This window comes from Neovison vison, chromosome 1 (assembly GCF_020171115.1).
Source record: "Neovison vison isolate M4711 chromosome 1, ASM_NN_V1, whole genome shotgun sequence".
NCBI classification, from domain to species: Eukaryota; Metazoa; Chordata; class Mammalia; order Carnivora; family Mustelidae; genus Neogale; species Neogale vison.
The window spans coordinates 93,190,413-93,207,699 of record NC_058091.1 but is presented as its reverse complement, the minus strand read 5'-3'; the positions used below and the strand labels follow the sequence as shown (position 1 = coordinate 93,207,699).

The following is a 17,287-nucleotide window of genomic DNA, read 5'->3' as shown; positions in this document are numbered from 1 at the left end:
GAGCCAAAGGCAGACGTTTAACCCACTGAGCCACCCAGGTGCCCCAGTTAGCTCACACTCCTAGCAGGAGGCAACACACAGGCATTGGGAATTTTAATAATAACTGGTAATATTTGCTGAGCACTTACTATGTGCCATGCTGCTCAGTGCTTTACAAAGACTGTTAACTCAGTTAGTTAGTTGTTCAATAACCTATACAGCAGGGGCTATTATAGTAGCAATCTTATTGATGGAGGGACACGCGGTTGTAAGTTGCCCGAGACACGCAAAAGCAGCAACTAGTGTGGTCGAGACTGCAGCTCAGACAGTCTGACCAGAGTCATGCCTAATGACGATGTTATGCTGTGACACTCACAAGAGCACTGCAGAAGGACGTGCACAGCAGAGACCTGCAGGGCAGTCGGGAGAAAGTCGCGTCTCTGGAGGAGACGAGAACAGCGGCAGTGTGCTCTAAAGATCGAGAGTTCAGACTTTGGCAACAGAATTACCTATTTTACTGTGTGACCTGGGGTGTGTTATTTAATGCCTCAGTTCCTTCACCTGTAAAGTGGGGACCACGGTAGTTTTACCAGTATAGAATTTGAGGATTAAAGAGCCAAGTGCTCGCAGAGTGCTTAGTCTAATGCCTGGCATGTAGCAAGAGCTTGATAAATGACAGCAACTGTCGCTGTTACTAAGGAAATAGCGTGATCTGGAAGGAGTAAAGCTCAGAAAGGAGGAATGGGACATTTCAGTGGCCAAGGATGGTTTGAGAAGCAATCTATTCGACCAACATTTATGGTTAACATTTATGACGCCTTTGGCAAAAGAAGGCACAATGAAAGCTTGTGAGTGGTCTATCTGCTCTGTATCCAAGTGTGGTGGAAGAAAAATGTGGCAGAGCTGGGTTCATATTGGGGTTGTGGCGATCATGCTCGCCAGGTAAAGGAGCTCAAATATTCCTCGGTCACTTGAGAAAGTTTGAAGAATTTGAATGCGGTTGACAGCAATCTATGGAAAATAGCGTTCCATGCAAATGCATCTGCTGATGGTGTGTTGGGTTATTGAGCAGGTGGAGGCAGGAGTGAGGAAGCCCATCCAGATGGCTGCAATCAGCCAGGTGTGGGGTGATCATGTTCAAACGAGGGTGGTGACCAGGGGACAGCAGGCAGCAGCAGAGGCCAGGACAGGACTCAGAGGCTGGTTGAGTTGCTGCTTCCTCTCCTGCTCACTACCAGTGGCGTGGTGCATCCGGGAATCCGGAATGTGAGTGAGTCCAGCCATTGGCAGATCTGGGAAGATATAGGTTAGGAGGTAGCAGTGGGAGAGAAAAATGACATTCAGTCTTGGGTGAGCTGAATTTTGACCGAGGTGTGTGATATGTAGCAAAGAGATCAGGGTGGAAATAAAGCTTTGGGAATTCTCACGTAACTTGATAACTTAGACTACAGAAGTGGGCAAGCTCCCTAAGAGAGAGGGTGTCAAGTGAGGTGAACCAAGGACCCAGGACAGGTTTTGACGGACTAATGGTGGAGCAGTTGCAGATGGTGAGGAGGAGGGAAGGGAGGACAGAGGAGAGAAGGGAGCAAAAGCTGGAGTGATAAGAGACTGGAGTGGGGTGGGGGGAGGTGCTGCAAAGAAGAGGCGCTAAGTGACTTCAGAAACCAGGAACCCAAGGAGGACAGGGACTCATGAAGAATGGCATTGATGATTAGAGAAATCTTGGAATGTTCATGATTTCTCAGGGTACTGTATTTTTGGGGAAAAAAATAATAGTTTTTTCATCTTGAATCATATGCATACTTTATTCTTGAAGTCTAACAGAATCCCTAGAGGGGGAAATGAAAATTTCAGAGAAATGAAATCACTGGCCAAGGACAGCAATGCCTTGTCTCAGGAGACAGAGGGAGTAAGGGCTCCTGAAAGCAGGAGACACAGAGAGCTAAGGTGATCCTGCCAATTCTTAAGATGTTGGAATATTTTAAGTTATGTTGTAAATGTATGCCTTGAGCCCCTGGAATGCCCAGTGTGGTTCCTGCTCACATCCACCTCAGCCACCCAGCCCTCAGACCCTCCCACGGGCCTCCCCACTCTCCAGAATGATGGCCTCTAAGCCTCTGCTCCTGCAGAGTGACCAGAGACTGCTCCCATTGGTCCATTATTATTATTATGAGTAATACTCCAGTATTCTTTTGCATCAACTTGCTGAAGGGTAGAACCACAGAACTGGAAGGTTTGCACCATACCCAAGCCCTCTGATGCTCTATCCAGCGCAACAGCCAACCACAGAGCTACCCTCCCTCGCCCCTGCAAGGCACCCCTGGCATTGTTTTCCCGGGGCTTAGGGAAACCCCTCCACATGGCAAATGAAAGTAGCAAGATAGATGAGATAAGAGCCGAGTTAGGAACTTCATGTTTTCATCGAGATGGCAATCTCTTGCTTAAAGGTTAAAACCCTCCAGGGATTTACAACAAGGGAAGAAGTAGAAAAGGTTATCAACGCGGCACACATGTGCAGTGTGTTTTGGAAAACTTGACCCCATTGTGTACAAACAAATGTTCCTCTGTAATCTGAGAGTCCTGAGCCGCCCAACACAATGCTGCTGCAGGACCTTAGTTCAAGGCAAGGGAAAATTAAATAGAAAAAAAAGGTTTCAAGGCAGTCCTTTAATTGGCATTGTGATTCGTGTTCGCGTTAAATAAATATTTAGCTTCTCGTTCTGCATGTGCGAGGGATGAATCATCTAATTAAATAATGTCAGCAAAGATAAGTCTTATCGCCTCTGCAGTTGAAAATACAGATCTGCGAGGGCAGCTCTTCAAGTTATACTTGAGGATTTTTAATCTGTATTTCTGCAGTTCGGGACAGAGGTTACTGATGGTACCCTGTGCCTCATGGGATAAACCAAGAGCGATAATCCCAGAAAAATTTGCGACTCCTCTGAAATTTGGTATTACCGTTTTGCACGTACCATCAAAAGGAATCTGCTTTGAATTATCCTCCAGTCGTAGAATGATGTATGTTTATATGTAATTTCAGTCTCTCGCCTACTATTTTGATCAGAAGTACATGTTTAAAAGAATAGCTATATAACCAGGTAGTCTGTACCCCAGAACGGGCAAAGCAGGGAAGAGGGAACCACACCAGGGGCTTCTTTCCAAGGGGACAGTAGCTTGTCTCGTTAGCCGTCACAGGCCATGTGTTAGTAGGAGGCATGACTCCCCTTGGTAGAGTCCTCGCGTGCAATGCAATTAGCTCCTTCCTTAAAAAGAAAGTCACAACTATAACATCACTACGGTGTGTGACGGGAGAGCCAAGCTGGTTACATACGGGAAAAATCTCCACTCTCTCTTCCACCTTGCAACCAAATTTCTTAAGTTCTATACACTCACTGACTCTATGCCCTCATCTCCCACTCACTGTACAACTGCCCTCATTGTGATTTCCTCCCCACTCACTCCAAGGAGAGGCCCCTTGCTGAGAAGACATCATGTGTCCAAATCCAATAGGCAATCATATCCCCCTTTGTATGCTCCTTTCAGCACCAATGGACGTAACTGACCACACTCTGCTACTTAAAACCTGACTCTCCCTGGTTCCAGACCCTCTTCTAGTCCTGGTTCCTTCCTGCCTCCTGGTCTCTCATTCCCAAACATCTTGGCTCAATCACTTTCTTTGACAAGACCTATGGTTGTTGGAATTCTGTGGGCCTCAGTTCTAGGCTGTCATTTCTACTTTCTCTATGGTCTTCCTAATCAATCTTACTACTCTTGTGGCCACAATTATCCTGCCTTCCCTGGGTTCTGCTCACCTCAGAAGCCCTCCCATAACCATCCCCTCCTTCCTTTTGGTTTTCCAGACACTCTGGCCCCATTCGCAGCTCCTTGAATGTGCCATGCATTTTTCTACCTCGGGCCCTTTGCACAAGATCTTTCTTCTGCCTGGAACCCTCTTCCTCCTCTCCCTCTGACCTCTCTTTTGTTTTCAGCTAATTCCAACTCACAATTCAGATTTCAATCCCCTTAAATACTTTCTCCAGGATGCTGACCACAGATCCCTAGAACTAGGTCAAGTCCCTGTGTTAACAAGCTTTATTAGACATTTGAGCACGGTGGTTAAAAGGGGCTCTGCAGTAACATTTCTCTGGTTCACGTTCTGGCTCTGCCACTTACTAGCTGTGTGATTTGGGGCAAAATACTTAACCATTCTGTGGCACAGTTCATTTCATATCATACTGTTCATTAGCCACCATACTATGCCCCTTGCACTGGAATTGCTGTGAGAATAAAAAGATTTAATATAGTCAATGCTTAGCTTGGTGCCTGGCACATAATAGCTTCTCAACAATGGACTAGTGTTCTGATTGCTCTCCTTGGTCACACTTTCACGATCATAGTGAAACAATGAATTGTGTCACTGCTTCTACAATGATGCTTATCTCTTCCATTAGACTCTTAGCTCCACAGAGACAGGGAACAGTCCCTTGTTTTCTGTTGCTTCCTCTGCACCTAGCAGAGTGCCTGCACTTAACAGGGCTTAATCAATGTTTGTGCAGTGAATGAATAAAGAAAAGGATACACGAGTAAGGGAATAAATAGAATTGCTCCATGATATACTTAGAACAATAAATAGAATACAAGGAGGAAGGTTAGGGCCTAGATGAAGAGCAGGTGTTAGGAGGAAGTAGAGACTATTTATAGCTGAAGAGATGGAGGAACCTTCAGCCAGGAGGGTAGAATTTGAATATGCAGTGATTTTCCCGAGTTTTAGAGGCAGAGAAAGTTGGAAATTACCAAACCAAGTAAAAAATGGCAGGATTATTTTGGTTTTGCCAAACACTGAAAAGTAGTTTGTCAATAAGACCTGCCCCTCCCCACTGCCGGGATTAATTCTCAAAGATCCATTTTTGCATTTCCACTTATGTAAGGACACTGGAAATCCCTTACACTCTTTTCAATTATGAAAAATCAGCCCCCTTCAGTGGTGAAAATCTGATCAATGCTTATTAACTATGCCTGCTCTGGAATATAAAATCCAGGTCCTGGAAGGCCTTGAGCATCAACGAAAGCAGTTGCTTCTGGGGAGCTGAACAGGGAACATGCGAGAAGAGCACTTTTGGAAGATTAATCCTGTATCCATGTAGATGATGGAGGGAAAGAACGGAAACCATTGCAGTGGTGCAGGTGAGGGGCAGTGAAGACCTGAACTGTATCGTAAGTCAGCGGTGGGTGGGATAAATCCAAGAGAGAGTTATGTTTAGGCTCAGAAGTCTAAGTGAGGTTACTTTGCTTTTGAAATAAACATGAGAGATTTTACACTCTTTGAACAGTAATGGGACCTCAGAGGCCAACTCCCATTCCACGGTACAGTCAACTCTCTTGTCTTTGCTGATAACACAGTTGAGACCCTGAAAGATGAAGGGACCTGCCCCAGATCACACAACTGGTTGGTGGCAGAGCGAGGCTAGAACGTGTAGTTCCAGTTGCCTGATCCAGTGTCCATTCAGAGAAAGTTTTCCATTTATTCCTATTGATATCCCACCAGGAAGGCCTTGCAACCCAAAGGGTGACCTAGTGAGATGGACTGCTTAGCTTATAATTTTGTCACTACTGTGTGTCAACTGTGTGGCCTTGGTGAGTTACTCTTCCTTCTAACTTTCCATTTCTACTTCTGAAAAGTGGAGAGGATTGAGTGGTACCACAGGATCATTGAGAGGGTTACGTGGCGTGATCCTTAGAGGGAGCTCAGCATCCATGGATAGAGCAAGCACCTCATAAATTACAAGGACTGACTTACGTACTTCTCAGCATCATCTTTGATGACAGTTACTGTCCATAAATGTATCAGAAATGGCTTGTCCGACTCTAGGACACTATTATTGTCTAGAATTTTAAGAATGCTCAGCTGACCTCCTGAGTCCTGACTTTGAGGCTAAGAGCCTTTGCAAGGCCTCAGCTTCCTCATCTGAAAAACTAAGGGGTGTGGGAGGCTGGGGGCAGTGCTGAAAATAGAGATGAACTTTAATTTGTCTCCCATTTTGGACAGTGTGTGTTTATGCTCTGTTCAGATAAACCAATAATTCGGTTTTCAGTTTTCATAAAAACATACTCAGAATAAGCGCTCAATAAATGTTGAGCAGCAGACCAGAGGTCACACTCACCCTTTCTAAATAAAAAATAGGGGTGTATCATGTTTATTGAATTCTAATTAGATTTCCAGAGCTGCCATAACAAAGTCCCACAGACTAGACGGTATAAACAACAGAAATCTATTTCCTCACAGACATGGAGCTTGAATTCAGAGACGAACAGGTCAGCAGGGGCTGTCCTGGGCTGGTAGATCGTCCTCACCCTCAGAGATCTTCCCATGCACCTTCCTCTGCATCTGCTTGCTAGTCTCCTCTTCTTATAAGGTCAATGGTCATCTGAGATGAGGGCCCACTGTAATGACCCCATTTTAACGTAATTACCTTTTTTAAGACCCTATCTTCAAATCGGGTCCCATTCTGAGGTACTGGGGGTTAGACTTCAGCATACCAATTTTGGAGGGACACAGCTCAGCCCACAACAAATTACAATGATGACCAGGCCCTTTTGTCCTTCACGGATATGATCCCCCACGTCCACATCGATGTTGCAGTGTGAATGCTTAGATCCTTGTCATTCCTGCCAGAAGACTGGGGCTCTGTGGGGCCAAGTGTCTCACCCATCATTAAGGCTGGAGCTCGAATCAGAACACAAGCCTGTTGCGCTTTGAAGTTGGTCCTCTTCCCACTCCAGTCTCCTACAGGAAGAAGGGAATCACCCAAGCCCTGATGCCACCAAATTCTCTTTCCAAATCACAGCAGAAATAACTCTGCCTTCTTTGGGGCCAGTCATTGTTTGGGAGAACAATGCCCTCCTGGGGACCATGGCTGGGCCTACGTCACCGTGGTTGGGCAGGCCACTCAAGGGAACTCCCAGGAGGCACACAGGGCACTGCTAAACCTCACCCTTTGGACTTTTTTTGTTCCTCTGCTGATGCTGTTGTCTTACGCTTGAGGTCTCTTTCCTTTCTTCATTACACATGAAAGCATCACCCATCCTTCAGAGTCTGGCCACGGACCCTCGGCACTCCCAGACTCATCCCACTTTCCCCCAGTCCTCAGCTCTAGCCATGCTTATCACTTGCATACTGTGGCTCACTCGGGAGACAACTTGGGGATGGACCTGGCTCTGTTCCTTGCTAGCTGCGCGTCCTGGATGAATTCCACTGGGCCCTCGTTTTCTCATCTATGAATTAGGATAAAAATACCTACATCACGGGATCATTGTGAGAGGCAGGCGAAGCAAGTTAACCCATTGACTGCACTGAACACTGTGCCTGGTATACAGCGCATACTCAGTACATAGTGGTTTTTATGTTGATGTTTTTCAGTCTATGTTTGGCTCCTTCCCAATGAGACGGAGAGTTTCTTGGGGGCAAGGACCATGACTCATTTCAGTTTGTGATGCAGAGCACAATTGGGGGCTGCAGAAAACACTCTGTATTTGTCAGTGCCTAAGTATGCAACATATTTGATACTAAATGAGACATAAAATACAATCTCAAGTAACAGCCTCCACTATTGGATTGTATCAGAAACTATTGAGTAGGGAGCACCTGGGGGGCTCAGTCTCTTAAGCATTTTGATTTTGGTTCAGGCCATGGATCAGGTCATGATCTCAGGGTTCTGAGACTGAGCCCCACGTGGGGCTTCGTGCAGAGTGTGGAGCCTGCTTAAGGTACTCTTTTGTTCTCCTCTGCCCCTCCTCACTCGAGCTCTCTCCCTTTCTCTCTCTCTCTCTCTCTCTCAAAACAAACAAGCAAACAAACAAAATGTTATTAAGAAGATCACCTCATAGCCCACACTTCCATTCATTCATTCATTCATTCACCATTGACTGATTGCTTCCTAAATAAATCCCGTCAAGCTTCTTTTCTATATGCTTTCTTTAGTAGAGAGAGCTATAGGCTGGTGATGGAAGGTACTAGAATGCAGGGGAATGACATGGGGGCTTAAGTGCGTAGGAGAAGAATCCATGAAACAAGATGGGATAGGGAGGGAGACAAACCATAAGTGACTCTTAATCTCACGAAACAAACTGTGGGTTGCTGGGGGGAGGGGGGTTGGGAGAAGGGGGGTAGGGTTATGGACATTGGGGAGGGTATGTGCTTTTGGGTAAATTGGAAGGGGAGATGAACCATGAGAGACTATGGACTCTGAAAAACAATCTGAGGGGTTTGAAGTGGCGGGGGAGTGGGAGGTTGGGGTACCAGGTGGTGGGTATTATAGAGGGCACAGCTTGCATGGAGCACTGGATGTGGTGAAAAAATAATGAATACTGTTTTTCTGAAAATAAATAAATTGGGGAAAAAAAAAAAGAATGCAGGGGAATGTAGACTGCTGCATTAGACTGCTGAGGATACAGATCTGCAGACCTCAGACCTCTCTATGCACCAGAAACAGCTTGGCTGGATACAGAATTTTGGCTCCCATCCCCCAGATGTTTTAGTTCAATGGGTCCAGGGTGATTTTAAAACAACAACCAAGCAAATGGAAAAAGAAAAACACGAAACTCCCCAGGTGATGGTTCTGGAGTGCAGCCAGAGCTAAGACCCACTGGAGGAGATGAGGCACAAATACCCCAGGGAACTTTTTCACCCAGGCAATGCTAAGGGGAGAAACTGAGTGTCAGGCTGAAGTGGGGAGCAGAGCCCTGGGCTGGAGGCAGGAGGAGGCACCTGCTCAGAGATTGAGCCAATGTGGATTCACATTGTTGCCTCTCCTTCCTGCTCCCCAGGAGGAGCTAGGAGACTATCCAGGCTAAAGTTCCCAGGCGAGAGGGGCTAAGGATATCAGAGGGCATGAAAAGGCAGAGCTGTGTAGAGCTTAGGAAATAAGTCATTTCCAGAATGAGTCCCACTATTGCCCTACTTAGATGGAGCTGGAAGTCACAACTTGATGATGACATTGGGGCACCAGACTTTCCAGACATGGCCATTGTGTGAACATGCTTCTAACCTTGCAAAGGCACGTGAGCTCATTTGCTCCTCTTCACCACTCAGCACCCCCACCCCTACCCCTGCTTCCTTGCCAATAAAGTCTGGGCAGGTCAGTGCTGATGAAGGGTTTCCAGGAGAGCAGTTGATTTGGAGCACTGGTGGTACCTAAGATCTGGGAGAACAGTTCCCTGGGCTGTTTCAGGTCATTTTCACAATGGTGGTTCCTGATGTGTAATCACTCTGCAAGAGAATGTCTTCAAGGAAGACGAACCCCCCCCTTCAAATGTGGTGCTGCTGGGAATCCTGAGGACTTATTCCTGGCATATGACGTCAGGACACTTGATTTCCCTCTCCCTGTCTTCTAACTTCGCAGACAGGAAAATAGGGCCAGAGAAGATGGGAAGTTGCTCATCACCCCGGGGTTTGTACTGAGCATGAGATCATAGTTCCCAGCTTTTTCTAATGAGCATAAGAAGCATATGCTTCTAAGAAGCATAAGCTGGCTCATTCATGTTGGTAAGTTTTAGTAGAGACTATCCAGGATTTACAGTTTAAAAAGAGAAGGAAATTGAGAACAACGTCAGATCATTTTCTTACTTCTTTGCCTGTTTGTCTCTGCGTTTCTCGTTTCTTGGAGGTTGTCTGCCATTTAATCCAGGAGTGTAGCATGAATAGGAACTTCAAGAGGATTTACAATTAAAGGGACCCTACTGAAAATATATTGTCTTGAATCTGGAGTTCTACTCCCTGCTTTTAATTGGGTGAACTGGGATCTTTTTTTTTTTCACCATTAGCCAAGTTAAACTGTCCATTGGCTCCTCATGGATGAGAACAGCTGTGAGCTGAGGGTTAATGAAAGATTGTTGATATAGGTAAGGGAAGTTTGTCTTCAGATATCTCCCAAAACCTAGGAACCCTAAAAGCTGAGCTGATCTTCAGCTGATATCACTGTTCTGATTGGCCAGGCCAGTGGTATGACCAAACAACCTGTTGTCAAGTATTTTTAATATTACCTTTCCATCAACATGGTGACATTCTTCTACAAGTAGAGAGCCCACCCCTCACCATTACTGTGGAAGCAATCTCTATTCTCCTTCTCCTGCATCCAGAGAACATTCCCTTCCCCATAGTGGGATCTCTATTGACTTGTGCTACATTTCTATTGACTTGTGAGTTTGTTGTCACTAAATAGGTCAACAGATGAAATTTTGTTAATTTCATCAAAAACTGTCCCTAGGGAAGCTGCGGGAACATGGGGACAGTGGGCAGTATTGGCCAGTAGCCTATACAAAAGGACTAGATGTGGCCATCTGGGGACATTATAATTCCTGCTAATTCTGACCCCAAGGCCGCCACTGGGCAGTGGAGAGGATATATAGTTCATCTAACACCTGAGTCCCTCCCTGACTGTCAGAGGTCAAGGGAGGTTCATTAACCCTTCAGTTACTGTATCTCATTCCCTCAATTAACTGCCTCTATGTGGAAGCAGCTAGTTTAGCGCACTAAGGTGGGGCCTGAAAAGGTTAAATTGCCTCCTAAGTATCCAGTTCATCCCAGGAGCAGTTGTTATCACCAGGCTGGGTCTGCTCAATACCCACAAAAGCCTGTTCCCTTCTAACAAAGACCCAGATGCATCTGGTTGAGAGTCATCTATTCTCGTAACCTAAATTGCAAAGCATTTTCCAAAAGCCATTGAGTTGCAGAATTTTAAAAATGTATTTTGATTGCCAGATCTGCAGACTGGGTCAGTTTTCCAGGGCCTTATGCTTCCCTCTTTTCCACTGGGGAAGAGGAAAAGGAGGCAGCCAGCAGCCGGTGTTTGAAACGCAATTCTCCCTGGCCTCTAAGTCTCGGCTCCCATCTGTGCGTTATCCTGGCCACGGCCCCCGGCACATGCTGCAATGCCTGGACCAAGGCCTGCCCTTCCTGATGGCTGCCCTCTGGACTCTACCAATGACCGGCGTGAAACCACTGCAGCTTTGCACCCCTGTGGTTTTTTTTTGGTTTTATTTATTTATTTGACAGGGAGAGATCACAAGTAGGCAGAGAGGCAGGCAGAGAGAGAGGAGGAAGCAGGCTCCCTGCTGAGCAGAGAGCCCGACGCGGGACTCGATCCCAGGATCCTGAGATCATGACCTGAGCCGAAGGCAGCGGCCTAACCCACTGAGCCACCCAGGCGCACGGTAGTCTTAGATCTTAATCTGTATCTTCTGTCTCTTGATTTCCTGCTCTTTTCACAAAAGAACATGGCTGTTAAAGAAAAAAAAAAAAAAAAACTCAACAAGGAAAGAAATCTGTACCAAGTAGATTGAGTCCCCAGACCCGCGAGGGTTGGAATGATGCAAACTGATACTCGACTTTTTTTTTTTTTTTTAAAGATTTTATTTATTTATTTGACAGAGAGAGACACAGCAAAGAGAGGGAACACAGGCAGGGGTGTGGGAGAGGGAGAAGCAGGCTTCCTGCTGAGCAGGGAGCCCGACGCGGGGCTCCATCCCAGGACCCTGGGATCGTGACCTGAGCTAAAGGCAGATGCTTAACAACTGAGCCACCCAGGAGCCCCCGATACTCAACTTTTTAAATGCAGTAATGATCAGTCTAGTCACCAAAAAATGTCATCTTAATCACCAGCATTATACAGAAGTAGCTATCAAAAATCAGTGCATAAGATGGGACCCGTGATATGAATATTCTATGTTGTGTACCATATTACTATAAAGGACTATAAAACACAACTTATATTTTTATGTTGGAGTCTAGGATTTTTCATACTAATGAGTCGTAGTCCATTAATATGCATCATGAGGTCAATTTTAATCGGTTGCTATCAGAATTTGAAGGAAAAATAGGGTAAGATAAGATAGGCTCAAATTGAAAATATCAGAGTGTGAGGCATGTAGCAAAAGTAAGTATTGTACTCTGAGTCCTTTTGTCCAGTTACTGTGTGTACTGGATCACGACGTTTGAAGTATTTCTTGCTCAGTAGTCTTTCTCTTTTTCCTTCTCTGCCCCCTCCCATCTTTCTCCTTTCTCTTTTATTCCCTCTCTCCTTCTCTATGTACATAGGAAAAGCACCCAAACATCTGGTACCTTTGTCCTCGGTACACAGCCATCCACAATCCCCATCCTTCCCAACCCGACCATTTCCTCAGCCCCGGGTCTGGAGCAGAGGCTGTTTTCTCCAGTTGATACCATCATATTCCTTCCATTCTCCTCTTCTTCTCATGTGACTTTCGAAACGGGGTTTGCTTGTTCTCCCGCTGTTTGATAAACAAATTCTTCTATCTCTAAACTCTCATATTTACATTTCAGGCAAAGCAACTCAATCCTAAAGAAATGAAATCCCCAAGGAGAACCACATTGTGCTTCATGATTGTTGTGATTTATTTTTCCCAAGCTACGCTGAACTTGAATTTAGAGTCTATTGTTCATCCCTTGGTGAGTACACCCATGTCTGCTCTATTTTTCCTTGTCAAATTTTTCTGATTTCCTGGGAATGTCACAGATGGAAATTGCTTTAAAAAAAAAACTTTTTTTAGGGCTTTTGAGGAAATGTTGCAAATGTGGGGGAGGGAGTGAACATAAATGCATGTCAGTGTGTCTACTGGGCTACCGCTTAGCACACTTTGACATCAGTGGTGCTCAAGGGAACGTCCCCCATCCTCCCTCCTCAACTAAATGCCGCCTTTAAGCCTGAAAGTCTACTCTGAAACTGACGAAAATGACTCTAAGACAGGTTTGAAGGATGTGCAGGACGCACATGCTCGAAGGATTCATTTAAACTTGAGCATCAGGCTAGAACACATTTCAGAAGGGGTGTGTGTGTGTGTGTGTGTGTGTGTCACAATGACAAAATGATAAAGATGATGGGGCCATGGATGTCATTTAACTTTTTGCTGAGAGATTATCCAGGTGGTTTTGTTTGGGCTTTGGGAAGTCCATGGGAGATTAGCTTAATGAAAGAGGGTGATAAATACTCCTTTACTCCTTATAGGAATTATTACTTACTCCTTTCTGAGGCCATCTCAGGTCCCAGAGACAGGTCATGTTATGAAATTTTGAGAAACTGGTGGAATTCTGTGTCTCTGCTTCTTCACCTGTAGAGTGATGATAATAGTACTGATTTCCTGCTTGCTAGAGAATTAGATCTGTTAATATTTGTAGACGCCTTAGAACAGGGCCTGGCACATAAGTTTTTTGCTTTTTTTATTTATTTGTCCCACGTAATGGCATCTTTTGCCACTGATTGTTAGATAAGATATCTAAGTGCTATTTTACTCAGTCTGTCACTATTGTTAGAGCCTCACTAGTACTTTTTGGCATTATAGAATGTCATTTTTTGCTTTGCTTTGTACTTTTTAATTTTAATTCTTTTCATATATTCCAATGACCAATCCTGGTTTTGTTTTGTTGTTTTTTTTGGGGGGGGGTTTTGTAAGGTATTTCTCTCTCTCTCTCTCTCTATTTGTTTAGAGAGAGCATAAGCAGAGGAGGAATAGAGGGAGAGAGAGCCTCAAGCAGACTCTGCCCTCAGTCCCTACTCAGAGCTCAATCTCATGACCCTGACCGACATCATGACCTGAGCCAAAACCAAGAGTCCGACGCTCAATGGACTGAGCCACTCAGACACCCCCAATCCTGTTTTTATATTTATGTTTGCCTGATTCTGTTTTTTGTTTAGCCTTTACCATAGCACTTTGTGTTAATGGTTCTCTTATAACCACATGTGCTTGAAGTTTTTTTTCTTCTAAACCCAACCTGAGTAAATCTGACTTTGATTAGGGGAGCACGAATTTATTCACATTTCATGCCATGCCATATATAAGATGCTTGATCTTACTTTCAAGATTTTCTTTTCTAACTTTCTATACATCCTTCCTCTTTCCTGCTTTTGTGTCTTTCATTTGACCTCAGTTTTCTTCATCTTTTTCATTATTTCTCTCATGACTTGGGAGCTAGATACGGTGTCTCTCTCCACCCAGACTCCTATGTGGGCTTCCCCTTGTGTGACTAGATGCGGCAGCTGGCTCAGATAAATAGGAGAGAAACCCTTACATGTCCTGTGAACCCAGAGGGTCAGTGTAGAGCTCGAGTTACTCAGGTCTGTGGGGGGAAATCCCAAGCATGAGGTGATCTCAGCAGTGGGGTCAGCTGTACCTCTGTTCCAGACTTTCCTAGCATTCATGGCCGCAGCTGTGCCCTACCTCTCTGCCAGGTTCGTCCTCACTGCGGTGGCCCTAACAAAGCCCCTCTATCTGCCCTGGGGGCAGAGGCTGGTCAGGGGATAAGCCAGTGACCCCCAAAACTACTGGGGGAGTTCAGACTCCGTCTTCTGGGAAACTCCGACTGCCACTCCAAAGGGCCGCACTTTTCCTCTTTAGATCTGCCTTTGAGATATAATATCTTGGTACAACCCAAAGGCCAAAGACCCCCCTCATTGGAGAGATGAACTCCAACCTCCCTCATCAGCTTATCCTCCCCTAAGCTGCCACTCAGTTCCCAAGGCTGACCTTCTACCATTTTAAATGCAACATGTAGTAATGAGCTTTTAAAAACATGTCTGTGGTAAACATGTACACAATTTACCATCCTAACTGCGTTTAAGTATATAGTTCAGTAGTCTTAAATAGATCCACATTCCCATGCAACCTATCTGCAGAACTTTTTCACCCTGCAAAACTGAAAATCAGGGCATCTGGGTGGCTCAATCAGTTGAACCTTAGCCTTCAGCTCACGTCATGGTCTCAGGGTCCTGGGATCGAGCCCCACATTGGGCTCCCTGCTCAGCAGGGAACCTGCTTCTCCCTCTCTTGCTTGTGCTCTCTCTTGCTGTCTCTGTCTCTATCTCTCTCTCTCAAATAAATAAAGAAAATCTTTTTTAAAAACCCTGAAAATCACTACCTATTAAACAACAACTTCCCATTTCCCCTTCCCCCAGCTCCTGGCAACTGCTATCGTACTTCCTCCCTATGACTTCGAGTACTTTAAGTCCCTTGTGTGAGTGGAATCATACAGTATTTGCCCTTACGTGACTACCTGATTTCACTTCGCAGAATGTCCTAAAAATTTACCTCTGTGGTAATAGGCATGAGAATTTCCTTCCTTTCTTAAGTCTGAATAATGACCCATTGTACGTATATCCCACATTTTGTTTACCCATTATCCATTCATGGACACTTGGGTTGCTTTCTAGGCTATCCTGAATGATGAGGGGGCTCTGGGTTTGTGCACGCAAATATGGGGTGATGGGCTTTGAAAGTGCGATAATGTAGTTTCTCTGACTTCGGTGTGTGCATTAACCCCTTTGCACACCCTATTAAGATGCAGAATTCAACTCAGGAAGTCTGCGGTGGGACCTGGATGTGGCCTTTCTGACAGGTTGCCCTTGATCCTGCTCGCATGATGGCCCTTTGAGCAGCTGTGGGCCTTCAACCTCAATATCACAGCTGAGTTTGAAGCCCGGCTCTGTCAGCTTTGGAAATTTCTTCATCCAGTTTCTTCATCTCCCTGAACCTGCCTCCTCTGCACACAGTGAGAGTAAATAGTATCTCTTCACTGGTTTGTCATGAGGATTAGATATTCTCATACACAAACGTACGCCTGGGCACAGTGACTGGCGCAGAACAAGAACTTCAGACCTGGGGGTCACTTCTCCTGTGCTAGTACAAATCAACCCATGTTGGTATGGCTCTGTGAGGAGACATCCTGCCGAGAGCTTGGCTGAGACAATTATCTAACCAGAGGCAAAGATGGTATATGGGGGATTCCAAGAAAAAGAGGAGCGAGTGACAGGGCCTTGGTGAGGAGGACTGAGATCTGGCCACCTCCGGAGACCTTGTTTGTCATCCTGTTCCCTGGGATCATGTTTTCTACCCATAAAATGCCACCTCTTCATTCCTGACAGATTGTCCACGCCCACTTCAGGCTCCTCTCTCTCCCCCACACAAAATTATTTGAAAGTTATCATGTCCAAAAGGTGGGGCATTTCCTGGAATTGGTGACCTTGTGTCTTCCGGCTGAGACTTGGCCATAAGGAAATCCCCTTTGCACAGAGGTGGCCATTGTCCTCAGCTACTCATCTGGGTACCTCCATGTAGACAGGCAGAGGGAGGCCCTCTGGACGTTCTGTTTTCTTGTCTGAAGTAAATAGTTCATCTGGCAAGATCTATGCTCCCTGGAAAGTTCTTCTCAGCACCCAATGTTTAAGAAAAAAGACAAGTGCCAGAGTCACAGATGCCCCCGAACTGGGGTCACATGAGGACTCAGGAGGGCAAGGATGGCCCCTGGCGAGCCTCAAGCTGGCTGGACACACGCCACTGCCAGAAACTGTCCAAGCCTCTGGTGGGCCTCAGAACAGAGCCTTCCATAGCATAAGACACTGAGCCTTAGAGAAAGTGAATGACTTTTCCATCTACGAAGGAGAGGAGGCTCTACTAGGATTCCAGAGCGGGTGGGACTGTTGCATTTGCCTTTGTTGAAATCCAGGCCCCATGACCGGGCAGCCCCTCTCTTTGTACCTTCTCAAATCTGGGAGGGCCAAGGGTATGCACCATCATCACCACCACTAGGGGTCTCCTCAGACACTTGATCACTTTTAGTTTTTTCCTCCATTTTCCCCAAAGACTGCAGGGCTTAAAGTAAGCAAGTAGGTTATTCTCACAAGAAGTTGTGCCTCCTCAGTGGACAAAAGAAGCCATAGGTGATGAAGCTGCAGGAGCCCACTTTGCGGAGATGTCCCTCGATGCTTCCAGTTAATCACCATCAGGATGCAGAGAAGAGCAAAAAAGTAACATTTCTCAAAAGATGGCCTCCTGTTCAAAAGGCGGCTTTTGTCACCATACCCAAGCCCTGCTAAACTGGATTGAGGAGCGGAAGGAAGGGATCCTCACGGTTGCAGATTGAAATGCTGTGTACCAGGGAAAGGACTGCACCTTGATCTTTTTTAACCTCAATTCTTTAGTCCCCCCAGAGATTGGAGAAAATGAAATCAAGACGTTGGCAAGCTTCCCAAAGGTGACCGCCAGTGGTCACCTTCTCCTGGGCTGAGTCCCTCAAATCACAGCCCATGAAGAGTGCACTGAGAGGTCTTCCTGGTGGCTCCCCCCTCCTTGTCCCCAGGCCCCAGGGAGGATGGACACAGGAATGCAGCGGAAGATCCTTTCCTTCTGCCTGGGAGCAGAGCCAAAGCAGGCTCCAGGGGAAGCTGGACAGGAACCAGCCCTATGCATTGATTTTGCTCCCTCTTGGTTCCTGTGCATTTAAATATGGCTAAAATAAACCCAT

General features: G+C 45.8%; 1 protein-coding gene across 6 annotated transcripts in view; it reads left to right on the top strand.

Annotated features, from left to right (window-relative positions):
* The window catches only part of ADGRF5 (adhesion G protein-coupled receptor F5), a 98,081-nt gene that overhangs the window by 31,789 nt on the left and 49,005 nt on the right, over positions 1 to 17,287 (top strand). For all 6 annotated transcript variants that reach the window (XM_044252387.1, XM_044252360.1, XM_044252377.1 and 3 more), the window contains exon 2: positions 12,317 to 12,442. In XM_044252387.1, the coding sequence (XP_044108322.1) occupies positions 12,341 to 12,442 (102 nt within the window). In that variant the 5' untranslated portion in view covers positions 12,317 to 12,340. The remainder of the gene's footprint in view (positions 1 to 12,316; positions 12,443 to 17,287) is intronic.